Source organism: Paramormyrops kingsleyae, chromosome 23 (assembly GCF_048594095.1).
Source record: "Paramormyrops kingsleyae isolate MSU_618 chromosome 23, PKINGS_0.4, whole genome shotgun sequence".
NCBI classification, from domain to species: Eukaryota; Metazoa; Chordata; class Actinopteri; order Osteoglossiformes; family Mormyridae; genus Paramormyrops; species Paramormyrops kingsleyae.
In genome coordinates, this window is record NC_132819.1 from 17,279,629 (window position 1) to 17,304,882 (window position 25,254).

Sequence of the window (25,254 nt, forward strand, 5' to 3'; positions counted from 1 at the left end):
ATCAGGGGTATTTGTCTCCTGTCCCTGTTGTCACGGAGACTGGGGGCCAGGGCACCTTTATTTTTCCGGACCGGTCCAATGGATCCTGAATATTCCCCTTACTAGCAACTTTACTTGCTGCTTCCTTACCTTGCTGCAAGTCGGCCCAGTGGACCTAGCACTCAGAGCACATCTGAGGTTTCTACGTGCCGCTCCGGATCCGTCTGGCCGGTCCCAAATCAGGCTGGAGCGAGGTCTTTATCCCCGTGTCCAATTTGTCCTTTGCTGAACGAAATCAAGATAAACACAAAGCAATCGGTATCTGGATTCGCTCCAAAGGAATGTTTGACTGGTTATGGAACCCAGAGAATAAGCTCCCCCAGAAGGGTTTGGGTTCTGCTCCCTGATCTTTTGAGCATTAAGAGTTGAATAAAACACATGATTATCACTGATTTCCTTATGGAGCAGGCCCGTGTGTACAACTCATGAATAATTGTCCAAATTGACACTGAACGTAGAAGTAAAGCTTAAAAATTCTGCTGATTTGTAAAATAAGTGTCTGTTCCGTCGCCACAACAAGATTAAACTTTGAGGTAATTAAGAATTAGCCTGAACAAATTGGATATTAGTCCCATTATGACAGAATCGTTGCCGGTCTCAGAGGGGGTGACATCATTTGATTCCAGCCTCTGTTGAATTTCAAGGCCGCCTTCCTGCCGCTGAAGGTAGGCCTCCAAGCCACTAAAACCCTTTTCATGTGCAACACCAGAGGTGAAGTGTTTATTGCACCGAACGATGAAATATATTTCTATTCAATAATAAATGGGCTGAAACAAGGGCCTGCATTTTTATACAACCTGAACATGGGGGGGAGAAGAAAATATTTAAGCAAATTCCTGTTTCGGGTGCAAACTGAAACTGTGGAATTACACGCCAAGTATAGCCTTTTATCTTTTGTTATTCCTATCTGCACCTATTTAACATCTATTTAGCTAACCTGCTAATTTTAGCTAACAGGCTGATTACCAGATAGTAGCGGAAATGCGCAACTGTATATTCCAGTAGAGCAAAATAGGCCGAAGGCATATTTTATGGACAGTTTGTCTTTTCTCTTAGATGGAGTGAAACTTTATGTCCCCTCTTCAGTAGCTCTAGGGACTCGGTATGACCTCAGACAGCTATGCCCATAAAACGATACTTTGTCTTCGACAAATTATTCATGGCGGTGTAATACTTTATTAACTCCTCGCTCTTGATGAAATAAAAGGGAGAGCTAATATCAAGCAACATTAAAGGCCACCCCCCGCCACAAGTGGTTCTGAATAGCACGTTTGGGAAAACAAAGAGGGCAACTGTTTTGTTATCCCGCTAATAAGCAGGATATTATCACACTGAAAAATAACAAGGGGCTTAAAGGAATTACATAAGCAACATATTTTGATTGGTTCAAATTCGAGACCTTCAGGAACTGGCAAGCTGTAGGTAGCCAATCAGCTCCCTTCATGAGGACATGGGGAGAACTTGCAACTCCACACACATGGAACCCAGGTCCCAGAGGTGTGAGGCAACAGTGCCAACCACTGCACCACCATGCCTGTTATCCTCCTAGTAATTTACATTATTCTCCTAATGATTCCACCAAAACACATAGATGAGTCTTACCGCTGTGAAAATCACCTCCTATTCATGAATTCCATCGATCACGATAAACTGTAAAATTCCTACTATTTCTTATATGATTTACATTTTCTTAATTTCATGGTTATAAAGTTTAGAATTTCACCAGCAATATTAGAAAAAAAGCAGCAATCTTTAAAAGTAGATACCTTGCACATCCCCTGAGCAAAGGTAGACTTCCAGTATATCTCCTGAGAAACCAAAAACAGCTTGTAGCAGTAAAATGTCCTTGGGACCCAAAGTCGCTCAGTTGGCGGTTTGAATTGCTTCATCTTGTGCCAGGCTTGTTGATAACCCATTAAAAGCAGTACAGGACGTCATTATAAATGTGTCGGAAAGAGAGCTGAGAGAACATGTGGGTGTCTTTCCACAGCAAAGTTTGGTTCACTTACCATCAAAGTCTTTTCATGCTATAGCTAACTTTCTTCTGCAGCTACCCCCCCCCCCCCCCCATATCTTCCCCATACTGATTACAAACACGTGATCTATGATTCAGATAGATCAGTTATTTAAAGGAGACATAGTTCCATATATATTCAAAAAAACATCAGAAAGATACGGCACACATTGGCATTGGCAGTACTGTTACTGTACTGTTAAATCGGTGCATCGTGGGGAAAAAGGTCTGAAGAAACACTGAAGTCGTGTCTGCAGTCGTGCTTCTCATCCTGCTTGGGATTACCTCTTCCAGCACATGTGTCTAGGGGAATAATCTGAGCGACAGCTAAGTGACGGTCTGTCACATGGGGACGACGCCTCGGGCCAGTGGGTTCCACAAGAAATGCTGCAGTGATCATCGCTGAACCCATGGCTTGCGTTGTGTGTATGACGGCTATCATAGCCAATTTTTAAAGCCAGAAGCTGCCCTCTGAGTGTCACACTCACAACAATGCTTAAATAATATTAATAAATAAAAGAAATATGCATGCAAAGGACGCTAGGATTCGTGTTGCCAGTCGGGGCTCACTGCACTTATCTACTGTAATGCTAAGATTATTCTAGGGACAGAGAACTACTGATGGAGGACTGTCTGCTGGGACAGCACTCAGGAGGCACGGGGACACCTTGTCCTGCTCAAGAAGCGAAGGTACAGCACCCATGGATGCTTGTCAACGTGGAGGACAACAGACCTGAAGACCTTGGCCTCAATGGCACATGCCACTGTCCTTGGTGCTGAACGGTCTGTTGGCGGTGATAGTAAACAGGCAGCTGGCTAACAGGCTAACATGCAGCTCCTCCCATAGCTAAACCCCTCCCAGGCCCGGTTCTACGGCGATCCGAGTTCTCCACGGCACAGGGGGCTCAGGTTCTTCTAGACTTACTTTTGAATGATTCCGAAATTGCTACACTCTGTGTTGATTAACCTTATTACAAGATTTATACGTATACTATGAAAAATATTGACTGCGTCATCAACAAATATTACAAAATGTGCATCATAAAGTAAGAAAAGCAACACAATGCTTAAACTAAAGTTATGGATCTGAGCAAGGGTGCAGCGTGTTATGTGAACTCAACTTTGACATTTATTTCTGTCAGGCAATGTTAGGAGATAATACATGAGCTTACAGAATATAATGCATCAAGTGAAGCTGACATTTTGGCAAGAACCTGCTTTATATCCAGATTAATGCACGTTCCGCAGGCTGGGGTCTGAAATGCTGACTCCTCAAAAAAGAAAGGATGAAAAAAACATTTAATCAAAATGCACGTATTGGGTGAAAACCCCATGGTGTAAAAGCAATGCTTCTGAAAGCTTTCCTTCCTGAAAAGGTGTCACTGCACGCCAACATGCACGGGAAGGAGATTTTCCTGCAAGCCAAAAAAAAGACAAACTTTGTATCGCACCTTCGGTTAAAAACAGCAATGCTTAATTTAATCACATATTAATATAACGTTAATATTTTGTTTTATCTCATTCTTATGACCTGTGATTCTGATAGATCATTTAAAGAAGATATAATTCCTTATTTATATATGTTAAAAAAAAAAAACATTTAGAAAGGTACTACACATTAGCATCAGCAGTACTGTTACTGTAAAAATCTGTTTGAAGTATAACAAACCCTTAGAGCCATATTGCACTATGAAGTGTTTTGAAACTTTGTGATTACTGTGTTAGCCTAGACACAGAGGTCAACCGAGAAACTAGTGTTTACTTTTATTTTACTGCATCAAAGACCGATGATGAGGGCACCTACAGAACATGGTCCAAACCCACCCAGCACTTTGATGTGGACAGGATGCCAGACGGAGCTCGCCAAAAGAATGGTCCCTCACTCGCTCCTCGGCACAGCATCACACCAAAACGTGGCTCCTCACATTTCCTGGGCTGCAAGCTTTGGTCAGCTGGCTGCAGTGAGATTTTCAATTCCAGACAAGCCTGCACACAAATGCACATATATCAGTTTTATTACCTTGTAAATAGTCTGTAGGGTTTGCAAACTACCCCGATACTTTTGACGTAGCTAATTTTAAGTTTATAATGGAACAATATAGATTTGCCGTAAGATTTCTTGCATGAGTGTGAGAGTCTGAAAGCATGAGTGTCACGCCTGATGTGGGAGAGTTGGCAGCCATGCATTTCTCTCAACAAATGCTTCACTATGAGGTAACACATACAGAACACCAGAATTAAAGACACGGGACCCCCTTTCATCTTTCATATTGACTGCCAAACTTCCATTGTGTTTTGCTCTTTGTTTTCTGACATAACAGAACTCACAACTGCATGCTTTGTTTTCTCTTTGTCCGGGAGATGACACAAACCTTGAGTGGAAGTGGACTGAAGAAGACAAAATAAACCCATAAACTGTTACCACTTTACCAGTTGTGCAAAACATTCCTTTTTATTTGACTGTTTTAAGGTTTAATATTAAGGTACAACATAAATATTAAATATTGTGATACTTGATGTGGGATATCAGACTGCTTGTTTAAATGGAAGGTAAAATATGAAAGGTTAATGATGTACAGGCAATCAAAGCTCAAGTCTCCATGTAAGAGCACTCGGGTTTTGGGTAAAAGTCATCGGGGGAAATCGGCCATTTACGGTACGTTTCGTGCCCGCGTTCCGCGCGCCCACCTGTTCCTCCCGTTTGATCAGCGCTGTAAATACAGATGGATGCCATGGGCTCCACAGAGGTGCATTCGAGTGCATTACAGGGACTTCTCCGTATGCCGTTTGAAATGCGGACGGCCGTAAGTGCTCTGTTTAGAAGATGACATGCTTCTGCTCTTCTGTAGGGCCAGGGTGGGACAATGCCATTACCTCGATTGTGGAGAGACAGCTCAATTACACAAATGTGAGGGGCGTGGAGCTGAAACACCGTCACCCCCGCATCATCACCCCTGACATCCGTAACAAACCCTACCGTCCCCGATGCCTAATGGCTGGCATGAAACCCACGTACGCCAGTTCCGGCTATATTATGGCAGCAGGTTTAAACAAATATCACACATCACGTTAACCGGGAGGAAACACTTATTTTACATTGCCCGTAGAATTTAACAGCCTCTCAAAACACACGCTGTGTTTACATGAGACAGTTTAGACTCTTATTTTGATGTCATTACATCTCTCCTCATCTGTTTTACAGTTCTTGCCAGTGGTCATTCTGAAAACTGCTGGAACACTAGACGGATTATTCAATGTTAAGAGTTTTCTAATCTGCTCAAGATGGAGTGTGCCAGCGTGGTACCTGCATGATTTTAGACAACAGCGCTTTTACATATCCTATTTAAAATGACGCAATTGTTTGTCCTCCTCTGCTGCACACGAGCCGTTCGGCAGAACACGTTTGGCTCCAACCGCAGTCTTAAGCTAATCTGTGGAGTTGCACTGCCACCCAGTGGTCAGGCCCAGTCCTTGCACCGACTGCCATCCACTCGATTCTAAGGTTCACGAATCATGCATCTGGAAAAAGACACTTTCCAATATATTTATTAGTACTGTTTGAAATCATGATTTTACAATATTGGGTTTTATGTTATTTTCTACATCATTAACGTATTGATTCAGTGAAACACTTTTGCAAAATGAATGTCTAGTAATATCATTCTGTATTTAATTCTTAGACATGGATTTTCTTTCCAGTCTGCATTTCATAAATTAACAGAGTCAGTACTGGGTAATTACAGTTTAATATATTTAAATATTAATTGATTTGTCACTAATCTAAAGGGAAAATCAGCAGAAATCATACTTTACCTTGAAGAAAACAGCATTAAATCTCCCAGAATGAAGCTGGTCTTTCATTTACGTGCTGAAATCTAATTTCTGTTACATTCTGATCCATCACACCTACAGACAACTGCCTGGGCAAAATCATTTTTGGTTTAAGCTGCAGAAATTGACACAGTTTTTTATTAAATTATTGTTATGGACCATTCCAGAAATTCTAGAAGGGAAAGTGGATAAGCCCCTGACTGAAACAGTACACTCATGTAATTTGCTTATATGTGTGCGATAAGTGACAATGCTGTTTGTTGAAATCTGAAACATCAATGCAGGGCAGCCTCCATTCTGTACCTAAACGTCCATAAACAGAAGAAACATCTACAGCCACTTTGCCTGGTAGGGTGCCTTGTCCCGGGCAGATCAGTTTCCCTTCACCGGATCCCTGAAGTACATTAATTACAAGCATGCAGCAATGGGCTTTATCATAAAATATATTAGACACTTGCTGTAACAACAAGTTGACTGGCCAGACGGATTGCATATTATCTAAGGGCACATACTGATGCTGTACCGCATAGGAACCTAACTTAAATTGCTCCAGTAAAATTCCAGCGACGCAAAGCATCTACACCTCATTTGCTGATTTTACACCAATGGGAACAAGAAAAAAATGATCCCTCCCACAATAACTCCTCCCACTGATGGCTCTGGAGATTCACCTGTCTCATTAGTGTCTTGAACAGGATCAAAAAATGCTGGAGCCTATGCCAGGCAGCCCGGGCCGCTCAGGGGCGGGGCAGAGCATGGACGGGATGCCAGTCAGGTACACTCGGATAGGACGTCTGCCCGCGTAATGAATCATAAGCGATTCAGACGTCAGTTACCCTAACCACCTGTCTTTGTACTACGACTTAACGTGAATATTGCTTTGGATGAAAGGGCCTGCTAAATAAATAAATGTAAGCCGGAGCACTCCGAGGAAATCCGCATGACACCGGGAGAACATACAAACCTATGTGTGTGGAGTTTGTAATTATATCTTTGTGGGGACTCTCCATTCATTCCTATGGGGAAAACTCTAATCCCAAAATGATGACCGTGACCCCTACCCAGTCTTAACCTTAACCACAAGTAATCAAACAAAACACCAGACTTTTCGCATTTTTAGTTTTTTGATTGCAGTCACAGATCTTTGTGGGGACCTGAAAAATGTCCCCCACAACGTCAAAAAAAAAACCCAGGTTATTACATTATGGCACATTTGGTTCCCACAATGTGATATAAACATAATCCACACACACACACACACACACACACACACACACACACACACACACACACACACACACACACACACACACACACACACACACACACACAAGGGGGTTATACTCAAACAGAAGAGGTGTGAACTATTATGCTGCCTACTAGATATAGATATACAAGCAAAGCAGTTATAAACTCATACGACTCTGAGTTTTGTCCTCATTTAACAGAGACTGCATATTCAGCCTTTAACACAGGTAGAATTACCCTGGCAGCAATCCACATCAGTCTTGGGTTCATACAAATGCTCACGTCCAAATATCAGGCATTAGAAGTTTTTAATCCATTAACATCTGAACTGACTGAAAAACTTAAATTATGACATGACACTGGCATGAAAATGCACACACTGCTGAGTAGCTAGTATCTTGTTCTATACCAGGTGATGCTATAAATGGTTATTAAGAACCTTAAAACCATCATTCCTAAGCTCAAAAAATGCTAATTTTCCCAGTGCCAGATGTGTGTATAGAACTTAGGTGGAGCTGATGGGGTTGCGGCAATGCCTGGCTTTTGCTCACATCTGCAACATGGTAAAAAACGTCGTCAAACTATAACATAAACAATTCGGAATCGTGATACTCCACCACTCCAAGCATGTTCCTCGGTGATTAAAAAGCTCCAGAGATGGTCTGAGGGTGCTGTTAACTATCCGTACACCTGGAACGGGCCGGGAGTGGAAGACAAGGCCACCAAAATGAGATGGAGAGAAACCGCGACTTGCACCAAACAGAAGTGCTGGGATGTCATTGTGGAACATTTTGTTTGTGTGAAACATCCTTCCACTGCCAAATAAAGAGCTTAAATCAAAGCTAAAAAATATCATCTTTAGAATTAGAAAGCTTAAAGGTCCATTAATAATGGATCCACTCTATGAAAACCACTTTCCCTAAGCCGGTGAAAAGCCTGTTCACTTGGCGCACAAGGATTTCATTTTTAATGAGGTAACGATAGCAGATTTACAGGTAACATCAGTTTATTCCTCTGTACAAAAAAGTGCCTGAAAGAGCCATCATCAAAACCTCACTTTCTTACACTGCAAGTTAAAGAATCAGTCCTTACTCTGCTTGAGAAAACTAGATTTTGTAGACAGACTGTACAACATATGAAATATAAAAATTCTGGAAATGTTTTAGTGCAGTACCATCAGGTGTGGTGGAAAAATGAAACGCTACACAACTGTGTCGCCGTCTATATACAACCTCCGTTATCCGGAGTCAGTTAAGTCCATAAAACCGGTTCAGTCAGTCTTATCAGGTTAGTTATTACTGCTGACGGACTCCTTAATGGCAATTGTCGGTGTTGGTCCAACGTGTGTCCAGATATATCCCTTCTCCGGGCGGATGGGTATAGTAGGAAACGGACAACTCCTCGATTTGAAATACTCTGAGGGGGCGTGGCAAACGAACTCTAGGTAATCCATTTTTCTTGGTAAATCTTCTTCAGGCCCTAAAACCGAAAACAAAAACACAATTCCATATTTATGAGAGATGAAACACACTGTTATGCAGAGCACATTTCAAAAATATCAGCGCAATTACACATCATACAAACTTCACTGCCTTCCCTGCAAACATCTGACAGGTGAACTTGTATTGTACTTATAAATGTAAGTAGGGCCCAAGCTGACAAACGCATAACAATGGTGACAGTGACCTACTTAGCTATTTTTCTTAATGTATGATCTTATTTACCTATTTATCTTGTCTATGTTATTTGTGAATGTAAGCACCAATACTCCCAAAACAAATTCCTAGTACATGCAGTTGTACCTCGCCAATAAAGGGAAGTATGACTCATTTAAAGGCTCCATGATAAATAAACTCCAAGTATGGAGCCCATCTGGGTCTGATGGAGGCAGAAAACTGTACGCAACTGTTTAGATTTGGTTTTTCCTAGTAATATAATTGTCTTTACCCACCTACGATGTAAGTGCCAGGATCAAACTGGTCCTTGGGACTGGCCTGGGTCGGCAGGAGCCACGTCAGGGCTGCGCTTTTCTCGCAGTACTGGTCCTGAACGAAGCCCCGGATCTGGGCGTAGTACGACTTCCCGTCCTCCTCGTCTATCACTCTGATCACGTCTCCGATTTGGTAATACACACCCTGGGACGAGAGGAGCCACACCACAGATCGGTAGCAAAAACGCAGCCCCTGTAGTTATAACGCTTTACTATCACGTGTACTCGGGAAATAGTGATATTCTTGGACCACAATTGCGCGGGGTGGGTGCATGGGGGTATAACGAGGCAGCAGTGCAATACAAAGCAGTTAAATATAAGAATACAAAATGCATGGTAATAAATAACACACAACCAGTGCGATATGGGGATGAAATAACATTGCGGAATGTGCCAATTGACAATAACACAGTTTACTATAAAACGGGTTGGGTCTATTGGGTACCTTGTAAAACAGCGACTCGGAGGTGATGATGGTCGACACGGACTCTGGGGCTTTGATGGGCTGAAAGGCAGAGAGCAGCGCGTCCCTTAATAAGCAGAAACACCAACGGATCACCGGAGCACGGCGCTCCACTCACGTTTTTCAGCTTGAAGATGTGCCGCCGGCCCTTGCCCTTGGTGGACACCTTTTTCTCCGAGGCCGGAGCCTTGTACTTGGTGCTTCTCAGGCGCGCCGACCTCCGGTGGATCTCCTGCTTAGACTGGGGGAGAGTGGCACGTCTCTCACGCTGCCACAGCATCCAGACGCGGGAGACGAGATGCCCGTCGGCTTTTCTACCTGTTTTCCGCCGCCGTTGTTCTGCTGGGTGCTGGAGGCGGCCGAAGCCCCCGCTGCCCCCGTGCTGGCGCTCTTGCCGGTGCAGTTGTTGCACAGGATCTCTCCCTGATTTCCCTTCTTCCACATGGAGGATGAGTTGGTCTTGCAAACGGCGCAGCACGGCTTCAGACCCAGCGGCATGTTTCACGCTACGGAGACGGGCCAGTCGGTTGCTAACGAGCAACGTGCATGCGCCTGCTTTATTTAGACTTACCCCAGCTTACGATCCGAGCAAGTAAACCCGCCAGACAACATAAAGCGACAGTTTCCGTTTTCTATGGAGGTATTCGAATACTGTCACAAGCGACACAAACTAACATGGCTGACGGCTCGTAAACAAACACAAAAGAGAAGGCGGAAGAACATGGCGCCCTCTGGTGGAGGGAAGACGGATGTTCACTAGTCTGTAATCTCCCAAACACGAACACAAAACGGGAGTCAGGTGAGCATGACGGCCTCTGGTGGTGGGAGGACTAATGTCTACTGGTCCGTAAAAGCCCTATGACACCAGACAGGAGAGCGCCGTACAAGGCGCCCTCAAGTGGTGGTCTATGGTAGCAACCTAAAACTTCTCTGAAAAGCTGAGGCGAAGTGCTCGTGCCGGCAGATAAGGTTTTTAGAATGGATTCCTATAAGAAAAATATTATATAGTATCCATTGTCCATCTTTAATACCGTATACCCAATGCAGCATCAATAATACATGTGCAATAAAAGAATGACATATTACAAAGTTAGATTTTTACACAGTTTTATTAAGTCAACCTTAACCGACACTTTCATGTTTTGGCCAGACATCAAACATTACTTACTTCCATATAAACTGGGAATGTATCAAGTATATCATTATGAAAGTGCAAATCGCATTTCAAGGTTACGTTGCTTTACAATATAAAATTTCAGTGGGTTATAAAATAGTTTTGCCAATTTAAAGTGATTTCTGTTGTCAGGTCAAATTCAGTACCAAGGAAAAAAAAACTGTATATAGTAGGACCCTTTTCATGCACAGCATACTGTTTCACAGAAGACGATGGTCAAACTCCACAACTTAAATAGGGACGTACAGAACAAAAAGTCCCACGAAAGTCACGGACTCCGGCACGTTACTCTCACAAACTGCTTCAATGCGACACACACGTTTCGCTGCTGTTCTAAGCATCAGATGACATGTATTTCAGCACAGTCACACCTATCTTGAGAAAAAGACCGTTTTTAGTGAAGCCTTAAGGAAAACCGTTTATCTCGAAGTTCAGTTTTGCCACAGAAAATGATCCAATCCAAATTTATACCTTGACACATCTAAAGTTAAGTTTCAAAGTTGCAAGGGGATTTCACTTTTTAATAAATACCTTAAAGTGTTACGTATAAATACCTGTGCCACCCGTGCTTCTTAGTGTCATTTCAGATCTCCGTAAAAAAGACCTGCACCGTTGTATTTAAGTTTACAGCGTTACGCTTCTCTGGCACTAAATTCCTGCATGCCCCAAATCAGAAACTAAGTCGAACAAATGGCAATTTTATACTTAAGAATAAAATGTAACAGAATCGAAGGTGATCAATAATCCGTTGGCTCACTATAATTACATTTAAATTTATATTCCATTTTTCAATGCTTTAAAAAAATGTAGAAATAATCTAACAAGCAAGAGAGGCTAAGAATGGATACAAATGTGTTTTTCTTAATGCTAAGGTTCGAAAACCTTTGTTAGTTTGTTAATGAATAGACTGTACCACAAAGGGAGCTGAGTGCTTGTAAGCCACACCGCTAAAGAGCTCATGAGACGCAGTAATTAATTTAAAATAATTAAAAAAAACTCTCACATAAAGGCACGGTAATGAATTTAGTAGATCCGCTTCAAGGTACAGCCCTTTCCTGCGCGGCAAGTTCATATTTTAAATGAATCCTACGTTTTCAAATACTCATAGGCGTGTTACAGTGCTTAGGTTATGGGAAGTAAATAGCTAACTGCATTTCTAATACACACCATGATTGTGTCCACTGCTACTCTGCATTATTACATTTCCAGCTTTGTTTTAATAATGATTTTAAAATAAAACCTGTCGTAGTAGCTCTGTCTTGTTCACATTCTCTATATCACAAGCAAATGTGCATTGACTAATGATGGGCAACTATGGGAAGGAAATAAACGTGATTGGATCTTAGCAACTTAGGCACAGTTCGCATGTTAACAACGTGGTACATATATACTCTAGTTACAGTTTGGCACCTTTTCATTTAAAGAGGAGGCGGATGAGAATTGACAGGAAGGGGTTTACCCGCCTGTTTACTATTCCGATACCACGGCAAGGTGCAACACTGCCCCCTAACGGTTGGGAGGGCTGAACTCTGTCCCCCCTCTCAGTAGTAGGTCTCATCCTGGTAAGAAAACCACAATGATTATTCCGGGGGGGGGGGGGGTTATAGTTAGCTGAAAGAGGGGGAAATGCACTTTGATGAGGCTGATCTCATGGCCTAATCTTTCGCATATTTCTGAAAAGCAAAAAATTCAAAAAGCAAAAATTCAGATTCCCCCCTGCCTTTCCTGACTATTGTCCGTCATAGGACTTAACTAGTTACCATACCTAGTTCCACAGATAAGTACAATCTCTCAGTATTCAACTGCCCTCTAACCTTTCATATCTTTCATTAAAAATACCTATCATCACTCAAACTCCCCCATAACGAGACCTTTCTGTTGTGCTTCCATAAGAAACCTTCTTTTGACCTTCCAACTGCTGCTAGAGCTAATAATTTGCCTCTCAGACCGGTTAAGATTTTCTGGGTGGGCTAGCTATATTATTTCTCACACCAGGTGCACTTGCTCCTCCCAGTCTGGGGAGGCGCTGCTGCATTGTTGGTGCTCAGGGTCAGAGTCACATTGAGGGCCTTCAGCGCGGCTGAGATTGGCGCTACAGTAGTTCTCCTGCTCCACGGCTGGCACGGTTACAACATCCAGACGCTCCAGCTCCAGTTGGGTGGGCCTTGTCGTTTCAGTATCCTCTCCAGCCTGGCATGGTAGACATTGCCCCACCTTCCCCAGATGGCCCTCCTCCTCATCCACCTGCTCCTGTACCTCAATCCGAGGTTCCAGACCTTCCTTCAGGCTGCCGGACAGCTGCGTGTCCAGGCCAGGCTCAGAGGAGGCTGAGGGGATTAGGGCAATGCTTTGGGGATTCATGTCGTGGAACCAAGCCATGATGTTGCCCAGTAGATTGGCATTGGCAGCGGGGTCGTGACACTCCGAGTCGAGGTCGGCACCCTCAGACTGGGGGGGGCTGCTGCCCGTGGCATCGTCAAAGGCGTGCGAGCCACTGAAGTGCTCAGGCGCATACTGGCCAGCCACAGCGCCCAACCTCATCAGGCTATCGCCCAGCTCCAGCAGCTCGGAGCTGCTGAGGGCGGCACGGGGCACCTCCACGGCACGGGGCGCCGGGTCCAGCCGGGAGGGCAGGGAGGTGCCGATCGCCCCCAGCGACGCCTCGTTATTCAGGAACTCCTGGGTGTCGCCGCCCACATCTAAGCCAGACTCCTGCAGGGACAGCTGGATGGCCAGTAGAATGTTGGGGTCGTCGTCGTCAAGGGAACGGAGGGCCTTAGACAAAAATCAGCATATGTCACATGATGACACCGTGCACCAATCCGGGCCTTCAGACATCGCCCTGAATGACTAAGATCTGGAAGAATGCATTCACACCTGTTAATTAGTGGCAATTAAATATAAATATACTGTCCGGGAGTGAGTGTGTGCAGCCCTTTGTCAGTTTAATACCTCCCTCTGTCCATTAAATTCCACCATTTAGAACAGTGGCTCGCAACTGGTGTATTGCGACCCAAAAGGGGGTCATGTAACCATTTTCGTTGGGTCAGGGATTAAATTTATATTTTATATTATACACATACACACACACTATATTGCCAAAAGTATTGGGACACCCCACCAAATCCTTGAATTCAGGTATTCCAATCCCTTCCATAGCCACAGGTATATAAAATCAAGCACCTAGGCATGCAGACTGCTTCTACAAACATTTGCGAAAGAATGGGTCGCTCTCAGGAGCTCAGTGAATCCAAGTGTGGTACCGTGATAGTCCATTCGTGAAATTTCCTCGTTACCAAGTATTCCACAGTCAACCGTTAGTGGTATTATAATTGGGAACAACAGCAACTCAGCCAGGAAGTGGTAGGTCATGTAAAATCACAGAGCGGGGACAACGCATGCTGAGGCGCACAGTGTGTAGAAGTCGCCAACTGTCTGCAGAGTCAATAGCTACAGACCTCCAAACTTCGTGTGGCCTTCAGATTAGCTCAAGAACAGTGTGTAGAGAACTTCATGGAATGGGTTTCCATGGCCAAGCAGCTGCATCCAAGCCTTACATCACCAAGTGCAATGCAGTGTTAGATGCAGTGGTGTAAAGCACACCGCCACTGGACTCTAGAGCAGTGAAGATGTGTTCTCTGGAGTGACAAATCACGCTTCTCTGTCTGGCAATCTGATGGACGAGTCTGGGTTTGGCGGTTGCCAGGAGAACGGTACCTGCCTGACTGCATTGTGCCAAGTGTAAAGTTTGCTGGAGGGGGGATTATGGTGTGGGGTTGTTTTTCAGGGGTTGGGCTTGGCCCCTTAGTTCCAGTGAAAGGAACTCTTTATGCTGCAACATTCAAAGCCATTTTGGACAATTTCATGCTCTCAACTTTGTGGGAACAGTTTGGGGATGGCCCCTCACTGTTCCAACACTGCATACCAGTGCACAAAGCAAGGTCCATAAGGACATGGATGAGCGAGTCTGGTGTGGAGGAACTTGACTGGCCTGCACAGAGCCCTGACCTCAACCCAACAGAATACCTTTGGGATGAATTAGAGCGGAGACTGTGAGCCAGGCCTTCTCATCCAACATCAGCACCTGACCTCTCAAATGCTGTACTGGAAGAATGGTCAAAAATAAACACAGCCTTAAAGTTCATGTGTGCGTAAAGGCAGGTGTCCCAATACTTTTGGCAATATAGTGTATATATACACACACACACACAATATATGACAGACAGTCAGGACACAAATAAAAACTTAGGGTCGTGATTTAATGACTGAGGGACAATGTGGGTCCTGAGGCTAAACTGGTTGAGAACCACTGGCTTAGAACTGATGGGCAGCGCTTCTTAAGGTGGGTTCCTGGACAGTAGAGCATAGAGGAGCAAAAAAAAAACGCAAGAAGGTAGAGCAGCATGTAATGTGGCGGAATAGCAGGAGGGTCAGCTACTGAGCATCAGAGCAATGTGAGGTGGCGTGGGGGGGGGAGGGGGGGGCACAGCTGGACGCTCTGCACGGGAGCCTCACTCACCACATGCCTCCGACTGCTCCCCCCGTCCTGGGTGTCTGTGTGGAAACAGCACATGCTCAGGATAAAGCATAAAGCATAAAACACTCCCCAATACCAGGTAAGATAAAAGCTGCGGTCTCCGTCAGGGTGTATCAGTGTTTAACAGGAGGCCTGGGTGATAACCAAGAATTCCTTCTCTATCCTTTGACACGCATGATTTAGAATTCATACTCTTCTTCTACTAACAGTTCGTGATCTGTATTTAACCAATGCGGGAACAGGAAAGTAACACATTTTTCCTATTGCCCTATCAAGCTGGCTTTCCACTTCATCAGCCTGTCCATTTTTGGATGCCTTTTTTTTTTTTAGGCACTTCCTGGAACAGATGTATTAAAGGGAAGTGGGCGGCCATGACAGGACTGAATGGGGGGGGGGGGGGAACGATACATGAAAGCAGCAGCTCCTCCCCTTTAATCATAGCATTTAAGCCAGAATACAATTAAACTCTGAACAGAGTAAATTCCAGCTGCCAGCCTTAATACTCCGACACCCAGTGATACTAACAGCAAGATCGTCACATACGATCGAAATGCACACAGATCGCTTGAAGACCGGCCCTGATTGGTGCTGCTCTCTGGCCAGTGCGGGGGCGAGCAGGTGGGGGCCGCGTACCTATGACGCCCTCGCCGGGGTCATCGGGGTCAGGGGTGCTGCTCCGCAGGCCGTGTGTGTCTCCGCGACGCCGCTGCCGGTGTCTCCGGCGGTACTGGAACTCTGCGTACTCCTGCAGGAAAGATGGAGCAGGGGCACAGCGGAGAGGGTCACTGGAGCTTCACTGTGGGCCACTGTACCGTCAGAGCAGCCGTGCAGTGCACAGGCTAGGGGTCCCCCCCCCCCCGTACCTGCCCTACATTTTTTTTTAGCAGGCAATTTTTTCCGAAGCGACATACAACTGAAAAAGCAGCATCAGCCGGTCCGTGCAGCAATTTTGTCAACCCCGGGATTTGAACCAATGACCTTCCGATCACACAGGCAGCCTCCCAATCCGCTGAGCCACACACAAGATTCAATCGCTCCTACCTCTGATTTTAAGACTAAAACCACCATCTCAGTTCACTGAATGAGCTTTATTTGGTAATTAAGGGATGAGGTTAGAACACAAGCGTGCAAACATACGGCCGGTCGGCTGGCGAGCGGCCAAGGGAGACTGCTAGCGGAGGGCAGCGCCACCTGGTGTATGACGTGCTTCAGTGTCGCTTGCACACTCAGATTAAAAGGTTAAACGTCAACGCGACCTAAAGACATCTAGGTTCCCCATCGTTTTAATTTTTCCTTCTTTTTCTTTTCTTACCCCAGCTTTCCTGACAAAAGGCACTCAAGACACCCTGTGCTCTCCAGACACTCAGCAGCAAAGACGTATCACCGGCATTTCTGCGCAATACATTAGAACGTCAAGAAAGCAAAATTTGAGTGCAAGTAAATCTGTCCCAGAAACCGCTTCATATATTTACTAGAAACCTCCAAGGATGCTTTTAGTCAACTTGAAGACGGCTTTCAGTATAAACTGGACACCTTCATGGAACAGAAAGAACCCCCCCCCACTCACCCGAGAGCCACGTTTCATCATTCCTCTGTACACCCTGCTGACACATGCACTCGTGTCCAGCCATGTGGACGTACATTGCATAAAGATTTCACATAAACTAGGTTCTATTCTGTTTCTTTTGTTGCGTTCAGCTCTCGCTGCAGGCTTACAGCTGCACAAACTGCAGAAGAGTACGACTCAGAAAAGGCAAACGTGCAAAACTGCTGTAGATAACTCAGAGAAACTGGTTATTTACAGAACCGCCATGTGAGCTCGTGTTTTGGAACGTCTCCACCCCCCCCCCCCCCGACGGTGTTCCACTCGGTCTGGTCGTGTCCAATCGGAATGTCAGAAAAGCAGGCATTTTTTCCCCCCCACCACACTAACGATCATCAAAGGCGTCAACTCTCAGAACGAAGGTTCAGGCCAATTATACAGAAAGATGCTGTATCACAGGATCTAAGATGGTTCTGTGAAGAGTCAAGCCGCCTGTTTGCTGGAGATCCTTCGGCGTCCGTTTCCCATAAAAACCTACAATAAATACCACAACGGAAGTAGCAACTTGTTTGGTTCTTCTGAGCTGAACATATTTAAAAAGAAAAAGAAAACTGAAATGCTGCTGAAAGAAAACAAAAAAAAAAAAATGTCTTCCTCAGGACAAGGTCACTCAGAATGAACAGTGCAGACAAAAAGCAAAGCAGCCATTTGTATTGCAGTTAAATCAATGCAGCCAGAGTGGAAGATGGTGCGTCTACCTTGGGCTATTAAATCATAATAAAATAAACAGGAGGGAAAGAAAGAAGAGAGGCAGCCAGACTATTCCAGATTCCCTTGCTCAGTTTTAGATTTGCACTATTTAGTGACACACCACTGGTTTTCAGGGACACTGCTCACTTGTCCTTTTCAGAACCCCCCCCCCCCTCTTCTGGGGGTAGCAGGACACTTGTCCCTTTACTTCCCCTCAGTGAGGAATATACCGAACAGCAGACAGGGAAACGGCCGTTTTCACCCATTCCCCATTTCCACTGCTGTTCACGCACGATGACACTGTACAAATTATGTACAACAATGGCAAAATATTGTGTCAGCAGTCTGTATCCTTATGCGCCTTATTTGAATACAATTAGAATAGGTCACCATTATTTTTAATCTAAACAGCCTTTTAAATAGCCTTCCTGATCATTCATTTCCTGTCCAGTGGCAGTTCAGGGTCCAACTACTGTAGACATTATATGTGTGACTTAATTACTAATCAGGGTACAGTCTATCTTTACTAATGATAAGATAAGAACTGCAGGCTTTTACAGCTGTTATGTATAATACGCCTAAATATATTACAAAAATTATATCAGTAATAACCAAAACAATAACAAATCTTCTACATCATTTTATACACTGCTCTTATAAGACTTGTGCTGTATAACAGTAGATCATAAAAGGTATACTATTTAAGAACAATTAGGTACAAGACCTAAGGTACAGGCATTTGGGTAACCCTAAAGTAGAGGATGACGCTCACGTGTGACTTACTATTAATTCTTAAAGGTCTTACAGCCAAACGCGGGTGACAATGATTCTTCTAACTAGAGTTTCCGTTCAATGGGTCACTTTTCATAAATTAGCACAAGGAGAGCAATCTTCAAAGAGAAACACATTATTAAATACATAAATATGGGGTTAAAACATCTGGAGAAGTTCACTAAAGACCTCCTAAGCACAGCATCGTGGTCCAGAGCGTGGGAACAGCTGGGTTTAGGGTGATGGGTACTGAGAAAAAAGATGTAACAAATACCAAAGAATTCGTGTGTGATGAAGTGCGTTAATCGGGATGAGCACACTCACACATATACACACAGTCAATTTTAACCAGACAACAGTGTGGAAGAATTTCTGAAGGGTTCTCTGCCTATGAACACTTCGAAATAAATAAATATGGAAATCCCAGACAACTGGTGACAGGATAGGAGGTAAAGATGCCGCTACAGTAGAGAAATTATGGGCTGAGTGCTCGAGACCATGCCTGTCAAGCCCAGATGGTCTCAGCCTGCCATCTTGCTGTTCACGCCCCCTAGTGGCACAGCCTGTGCTTACATTATATCTCAAAAAGTAAGCACAGCTGGTCAGAGGCCTACAGTAGGGATCCTACAGTGGAAATGGGGTATGGCACTCAGGAAGAGACAGCCTGAGCTGTTATGGGGGAACTTCTGACATTTTTCCTGGCCTCGGTGAGAAAATACTGGGAAAATTAATTTAAAAAAAAAAAAAAAAAGAAAAAAAAACGGGGGAGGAAAGAAAAATAAATCAATCATGCTTATATATGATTCAGCAAAAAGATGACTGCAAGAACAGCGGCCATTGGCCATGAGAATACCTGCTGCTGTGCTCCTGAACTCTGATAGTTCTCTCTCTGATCATTTCCTCCCAGTACCGACTGATTGGCCAGGATCTTCAGATTAAAACAGAACAAGACTAAGAGACCTTCGGCCTGCAACAGGGTTAGGCTTTCGGGAACATGCACTTACGCGCTTGCGCCAATGCATCTCACGCTGTGCAAGGATAAAACATGCACGCACACACACGCACGCACGCACACACACATACAGGGCCGGGGAGAGAGAGCCCCCGCAGTCAGAAGCGGAGATGCTGGCTTTCACTCACCTCTGGGGAAGCAAATCCTAAGTACTCCCAGTCCCAAGTTCCGCCTGCGAAACTGCAAAGGACAGACAGGCGGGGTCAGGAGCGGCATGCGTCCGCAGGAAAGAGCGGCACCTTTCATCTCTTACGGCGTTTAACCCCGCTAAACGCTACTGGCAGACTGCTCTGCTGCGAGGCCGCCTGTCGACACAGAGCCACTGCTCTGATCCCTGCGACAGCAGCTACTGCATCAAGCCCGGAACAGTAAACAATCGTCTCACGCCTCACTATCAGGAGCTGTGTCGAGCAAACTGTATATCTTCAGCTAGATAAGCTAGTTAGGCTCTATGGGCTGCTCTAAGTGGGCAGGTGTGGTGGATACTGCAGAGACACAGGCGGCCACCAGGGGCACAAGTGGTGACGCCTGCCTAGGGCCCTACAAGGGCTTTGACCAGGACTGCAGCAAGTAACTCACAAACATGTCTGTAATAAACACTGCTAACAGTAACAGGGGTATTCTCTATAAAGTCTACACAAATAGGCACAGAACGCCATCCCATTAACACAGACACACAGGCACAGAGACAGAGACAGAGACAGACACAGACGCACATACAGAGACAGACACAAACATACAGAGACAGACACAGACGCACACACAGAGACAGACACAAACATACAGAGACACACACAGACGCACATACAGAGAGACACAGACATACAGAGACACACACAGACGCACATACAGAGAGACACAGACATACAGAGACACACACAGACGCACATACAGAGACAGACACAAACATACAGAGACACACACAGACGCACATACAGAGAGACACAGACATACAGAGACACACACAGATGCACATACAGAGAGACACAGACATACAGACACACACAGATGCACATACAGAGACAGATACAAACATACAGAGACACACACAGATGCACATACAGAGACAGACACAAACATACACACACATATACTCAGACGCAGACAGACAGAGATACACACACAGACACAGAGACACAGACAGGCACAAAGAAACACAGACAAACACAGACAGAGAGCTGGAGAAGCACAGAGACCTTAAATATACAGATGTATCTAATGTCAGCCACACAAAGTATGGTATGATAGCATACTGTAGCTGCCAGACTCGCTTAGAACAGCCAAAGAACTAGGTAGGTCATGCTTCAATACAAGCGGGTAGTGAGAAACTAAAACTGTGTGTATGCATATAAAAACATTAAGTCTGCACTGTTACAAATAAGTATTTTGCCCTGTGCTAATCTGCCCTTCCCAGGAACAGCAGTCTGTTCTGAAGGACAGACATTACTAGTGCTGCTTCAGTCTAATGACTCCGGGAGTCCAGTGCCTTTTGTTGTCCCGAAAAGTAATTCAGGCCTCATGTTTTATGTCCCCGATGCTGCCTAACTGAGACCATTCGGGGGGGGGGGGGGGGGACGACGACTCACAGGACGTATAAAAAGTAATAACTGCAGCATGTCGTTTCTTCAAACGTGGCTGTAAATAAGGGGTGCGGCTCGGGGGGGGGGCACCGCACCTGCGACGGGGGGCCTCCGGGGAGTCGTTGGGGGCCACGCCTCTGGCCACGGAGGCCAGGAATTCCTGCCTCTTCTGCTGGACCAGGCAGGCAGCGCGGATGATCCGATGTCGAGGCGTGCGGAGGTAAGGCCTGTTGACTTTCTGGGCGAGGTCTTCTGTCACCATCTCCAGGTCCGTCTGCAAAGCGGCAGACGGGGAGGAGGAGAGAGAGCGTGTTTTGGGGGAGATAAATAGGAGCTTGTCAGAGATGCAGGAAATGAGGCGATTAGGCAAACGCAGTCACACTGAGCTCCCTGGTTATTAATTCAGATGCCGTCACAGTACCTGCATAAGTTCAAAGATCTCCTTCTTTGTGCTTTTGGGTTCCAGAAAGAAGCCGCATGGGTAAGAGCACTTGAGAATGCGCCGGGTTTTCAGGAGCTCGTGCACCGCATCTTCAATGAACGTGGTGTCAGGGGGAGCGCCCTCTCCTGGCGGGAGGTGGGAGGGCGACAGAGCTCAGACGCGGCAAGCGAGATGGCGACGGGGTGCGGCTCGCTGAGAGACTCACTTCCGCTGAAGGCTTTACTCAGCTGCTCCATCTTCTCTTTGGCTGTTTTGAGGAGGCGCTGCTCCAGCTGCGGACGGATCACGTACAGGTCAATGGTGGCTTAAAGGGAAACGTCCCCCTTAAAGGTAAAGAGGCAGAGGCCACGCCCCTTAAAGGTAAAGAGGCAGAGGCCACGCCCCTTAAAGGTATAGCGACACCACTGACCTGGTAGCTGTGTTCATGGTTCTTGTAGCGCGTGTAGTAATGCATGAAGCGGTCAAGCTCCTGGAAGCTCTTGTGCTTCTTCTCAGCCTGGAACGAGAAGCAGCGGGCGCTCATGCAGTGGGCGGAGTCAGAGGGCGCTCTCGTTCCCGCGAGCGGCCACAACAGCAGCTACAAACCCGTGCTCAGCTGCACGGACACGCGACCTTTCTGCACGGCAGCTGCTAACATTAGCTTTGGCGAACAAAGCCGCTGACGATTTCCTGCAATTCCTGTAATTAGGTGGCTTTTCGGGTTTCTGGAAACAAGGTGAAAGGTAAATGCAGGAACAATGATCTAAATATAGGCAGGCACAGCAAAACTGGCATTCAACTACACACAGAAGCACTCTATAAATACTGGCAAGAGGATGATACATAGGTACTGTATGTGTGTGTGCGTGCGTGTGTGTGTGTGTGTGCTGACGTGAGCCATGCACGCAGACTGCCGCACCTCCACCGTCATCTCCTTGGACTGTTCCTCCACCTGTTGGATGACCTCATAGCGCGTACAGCGATAGTACCCCCCTGTGGATGAGCTGTGCTTTTTCCATTCTTCCAGGCAGATCCAGCAGAAGTCATACTTGCACTGCCGGGAAAGAGAGGGGGGGGGGGGCGGTGGTCAGAGGGGGGCGGGGCCGCGGCCCGACACACGCCTCAGGGCTCGATCCCAACCGGGACTACAGATCAATTCTAAGCCTATTCTTTGAAAGGGAAATGAAATACAACACTGGAGGTAATAAGGCAGACAGTCCCCCGGAAATCAGATTTAAAAACTCTCAACTCTTGATAACCTAATTTGGAATAATCAGACCCACCTCCATCACACTGTGTCTTTTGCATCCAAGTGAAATACTTTTGTTTAGGTGACACTGACGACACCAACGACCTTTCAAGCTGTATAGTACCTCAGTAATCGACAGACACACTCACACATTCATGTCAACCACCGGAGGCAGATATTTAACCTTGTTAGAGGCCAAGAGTAACACAGACGCCTGCAAGAATAAGCAACGTGTCCCACCTTTCCTGCCCGAGATCAGTAATGATGGTTATAAAGTTAACAACCTCATAAGAACCTCGAGAGGCTATTCCTGTATCCATCATTGGTTTGAGTCAGTGAAATTTGGCCCATTCAGGATCCAGAACTGGAGATGATGGACGGTGGTGCCGGTGAGCGACGCCACACCTGGCTGTACGGCCACACTCGGGGAGCCGCCAAATCGGGGACAGGGAAGGGAGTCTGATCATCAGGACGCTCGGAGAGGCAGCCGCATTCGGAGAGGAGGAGAATTAAGGGTTGGTGAGGGAGGTACGGCAGCAATGACAGCAGATTGACCCAGGGCCCATTAAATGCCCCAAAAGGCACGCACAGCCTCCCCCTGCGTGAGGAGCGTCCCGCACGCCGCACGCAGAGAGGCCAGCTCTCCTTCACAGCCGGGCTTAAAAGCTAAGGCCTGACCGCCGCAGCTCAGAAATACAACCTGGCAATGGGAGCACAAGATAAAACAGTACCGCTCTGCTGGGGAGAACAAATGAAAGGCGGCATGACTCAGGGCTTGGAGCAAGGGCGGCCCGGGCAGACCGTCCTCGCATTTAGAGGCAGCACCGTGTCTTGGCCACATTATTAAATGGGCGTTTCATGACCCAAAGGGGCATCAACATGCAAAAAACCACACGCTACCTTCACAGAGAGCGGCGGTCCAGGCTCGGACCCGACAAGGTGCCGTGTGGACGCGCTTCGCGGAGGGCGTCTGTTCAGTGTGCCGGTCGTGTTTGCGGTCAGTGAACTGCAACTATGGCAAGTCAAGCTAGTCTCTTCATCTGCTAGGGGAAGTTCTCCTTCACAGATGCACTGAAACAACCAGAACGCAGGAAGACGGGAGTCTTGCAGGTGACCCACCCCGTCATCATAACCCATTACCTCTTGCCTGTCCCTGAGCTCAAACCACTAATATGATCCAGCATCCATAAATCCTACAGACCGACGCTTGCAAAGCGAAAAACATTCCCCCTTAAATGGATAATGTCAAATCAAGAGCTCCCTCACCTCTTCCATTAACCCTCCCATCTTGTAAATGGACTTGCCACAGCCTCAGCCAACATTATTTACTGTACCGAGCAGGTGATTAAGGCATCAAGGAACCTCCCGGCTGCAGAAGGACTCTCGGGAAAGGAAAGCGAGCTTCTGTCAGTCACGTGCTTCGTGTAACCGATATGGATGCAGTCACAGCCCCACCTAACGAGATCTACTCCTTGGGATTTACCGGGAATAGACGCGCGCATCTTGATGAGGGCTTTGTGAAGCAAAGTGCTTAAACTTATTAATTTAGCAAACGCTTTCATTCCAAGTGACGTACATTATTGAGAAAGCAAGGTTAGACAGTGCCTGGAGTAACTGGAGGTTAAAGGCCTTGTGCAAGAGCCCCAATGGTGAAATCACCCTGCAAGCTCAGGGATTCGAACCGATGACCTTCTGATGACAAGCACAACCTGCCGAGCCACATAATGATCCGCATTTAAATGAGCTTCATTTGCACGGACACATGGACTTCAATACCACAAAGCTCGGTCTCTTTCGCTCACCTAATACCCAGTTATCCCAGTCATCATCTACACTGAAGAAGCCCACAGTGCCATTACTGCCCGTGTTACCAAGAAGTGACCAGGCTGGCGCCGCCCTCATCCGGCAGCTGCCCCCCCACAGTGGCGTGTTATAATTAGACATGGTGACACCAGGTGGCCGCACTGCAAACCAAGCCTACCTTGGCACACTGCATGTGGTTGCAGCCCTCGTTCTTCTGGATGGGCGACTTGCAGTTGGCACACGGCTTGGAGTTGGTGAGCAGCCACAGGCAGTTGGCAGCGTCCTCGTAGGCCTCGCTCACGCCGGCCACTTTCCGGAAGGAACGGCACGAGACTGTGAGCCGGGACCTCCCACCCTGCCCCACCCCCACCAGGTTTAACGCGAGCAGAGTGACAGGTCGCATCTACGAGATCACGTCCTGCTTAACAGGACGGCCACACACACTCGAGCATCACTTCATCTCCCAGGTGAGGAAACTGATCTGTGCAAACACACTGTACTCATTTCTGTTCGACTGCTGGAAAGACGACCTACGGTACATTATCGAATCTATGAGTTATACTTGCCTGACCTACAGAGGAATGTTAATAAATCTGACATATGATATTAGCCATAATCATACACAGAGGATGGAAAGTTCAGGTTCAGAATGTACAAACCAAGCCCAGGATTCTGTTTCAATCAACTGAGTATAAAGAGTTACATTCACAGAATGCTCAACTGGTTGATTGAAACTCTTTATACTCAGTTGATTGAAACAAAATCCTGGGCTAGATTTGTACTTTCTGAACCTGAGCTTTCCACCTCTGAGCAAACACACAATATATGC

At 46.1% G+C, this 25,254-nt stretch overlaps 2 protein-coding genes across 13 annotated transcripts in view; both read right to left on the reverse strand.

The window, feature by feature from the left end:
- Positions 1-8,120: 8,120 nt before the first annotated feature.
- gatad1 (GATA zinc finger domain containing 1) lies at positions 8,121-10,318 on the reverse strand. The gene is made up of 5 exons (XM_023811772.2): positions 9,904-10,318; positions 9,704-9,826; positions 9,568-9,627; positions 9,084-9,267; positions 8,121-8,611 (listed from the first exon to the last, which is right to left on the reverse strand). Exons 1-5 carry the CDS (start codon positions 10,081-10,083, stop codon positions 8,421-8,423), a joined length of 738 nt encoding a protein of 245 aa, XP_023667540.1. The 5' UTR covers positions 10,084-10,318; the 3' UTR covers positions 8,121-8,420.
- A 357-nt stretch (positions 10,319-10,675) lies between these two features.
- Positions 10,676-25,254, reverse strand: part of ankib1a (ankyrin repeat and IBR domain containing 1a) — a 42,440-nt gene continuing 27,861 nt past the window's right edge. For 11 of the 12 annotated variants that reach the window (XM_072705913.1, XM_072705912.1, XM_072705911.1 and 8 more), the window contains 11 exons: positions 24,604-24,734; positions 22,293-22,427; positions 21,804-21,890; positions 21,600-21,666; positions 21,374-21,519; positions 21,048-21,226; positions 19,501-19,552; positions 19,214-19,288; positions 15,930-16,041; positions 15,279-15,313; positions 10,676-13,534 (listed from right to left, as the gene is read on the reverse strand). In XM_072705913.1, the coding sequence (XP_072562014.1) occupies positions 12,746-13,534; positions 15,279-15,313; positions 15,930-16,041; positions 19,214-19,288; positions 19,501-19,552; positions 21,048-21,226; positions 21,374-21,519; positions 21,600-21,666; positions 21,804-21,890; positions 22,293-22,427; positions 24,604-24,734 (1,808 nt within the window). In that variant the 3' untranslated portion in view covers positions 10,676-12,745. The remainder of the gene's footprint in view (positions 13,535-15,278; positions 15,314-15,929; positions 16,042-19,213; positions 19,289-19,500; positions 19,553-21,047; positions 21,227-21,373; positions 21,520-21,599; positions 21,667-21,803; positions 21,891-22,292; positions 22,428-24,603; positions 24,735-25,254) is intronic. The other variant, XM_072705916.1, reaches the window with a different exon arrangement.

Bases quoted from the DNA above. Each gene is read 5' to 3' on its own strand.
- gatad1 (XM_023811772.2), bottom strand. From the start codon at position 10,083: ATGCCGCTGGGTCTGAAGCCGTGCTGCGCCGTTTGCAAGACCAACTCA. The intron at 9,268-9,567 runs GTACCCAATAGA...CTCTCGTCCCAG, and splicing joins CCGAGTCGCTGTTTTACAAG to GGTGTGTATTACCAAATCGG. The intron at 8,612-9,083 runs GTGGGTAAAGAC...TTTCGGTTTTAG, and splicing joins TCCTGGCACTTACATCGTAG to GGCCTGAAGAAGATTTACCA.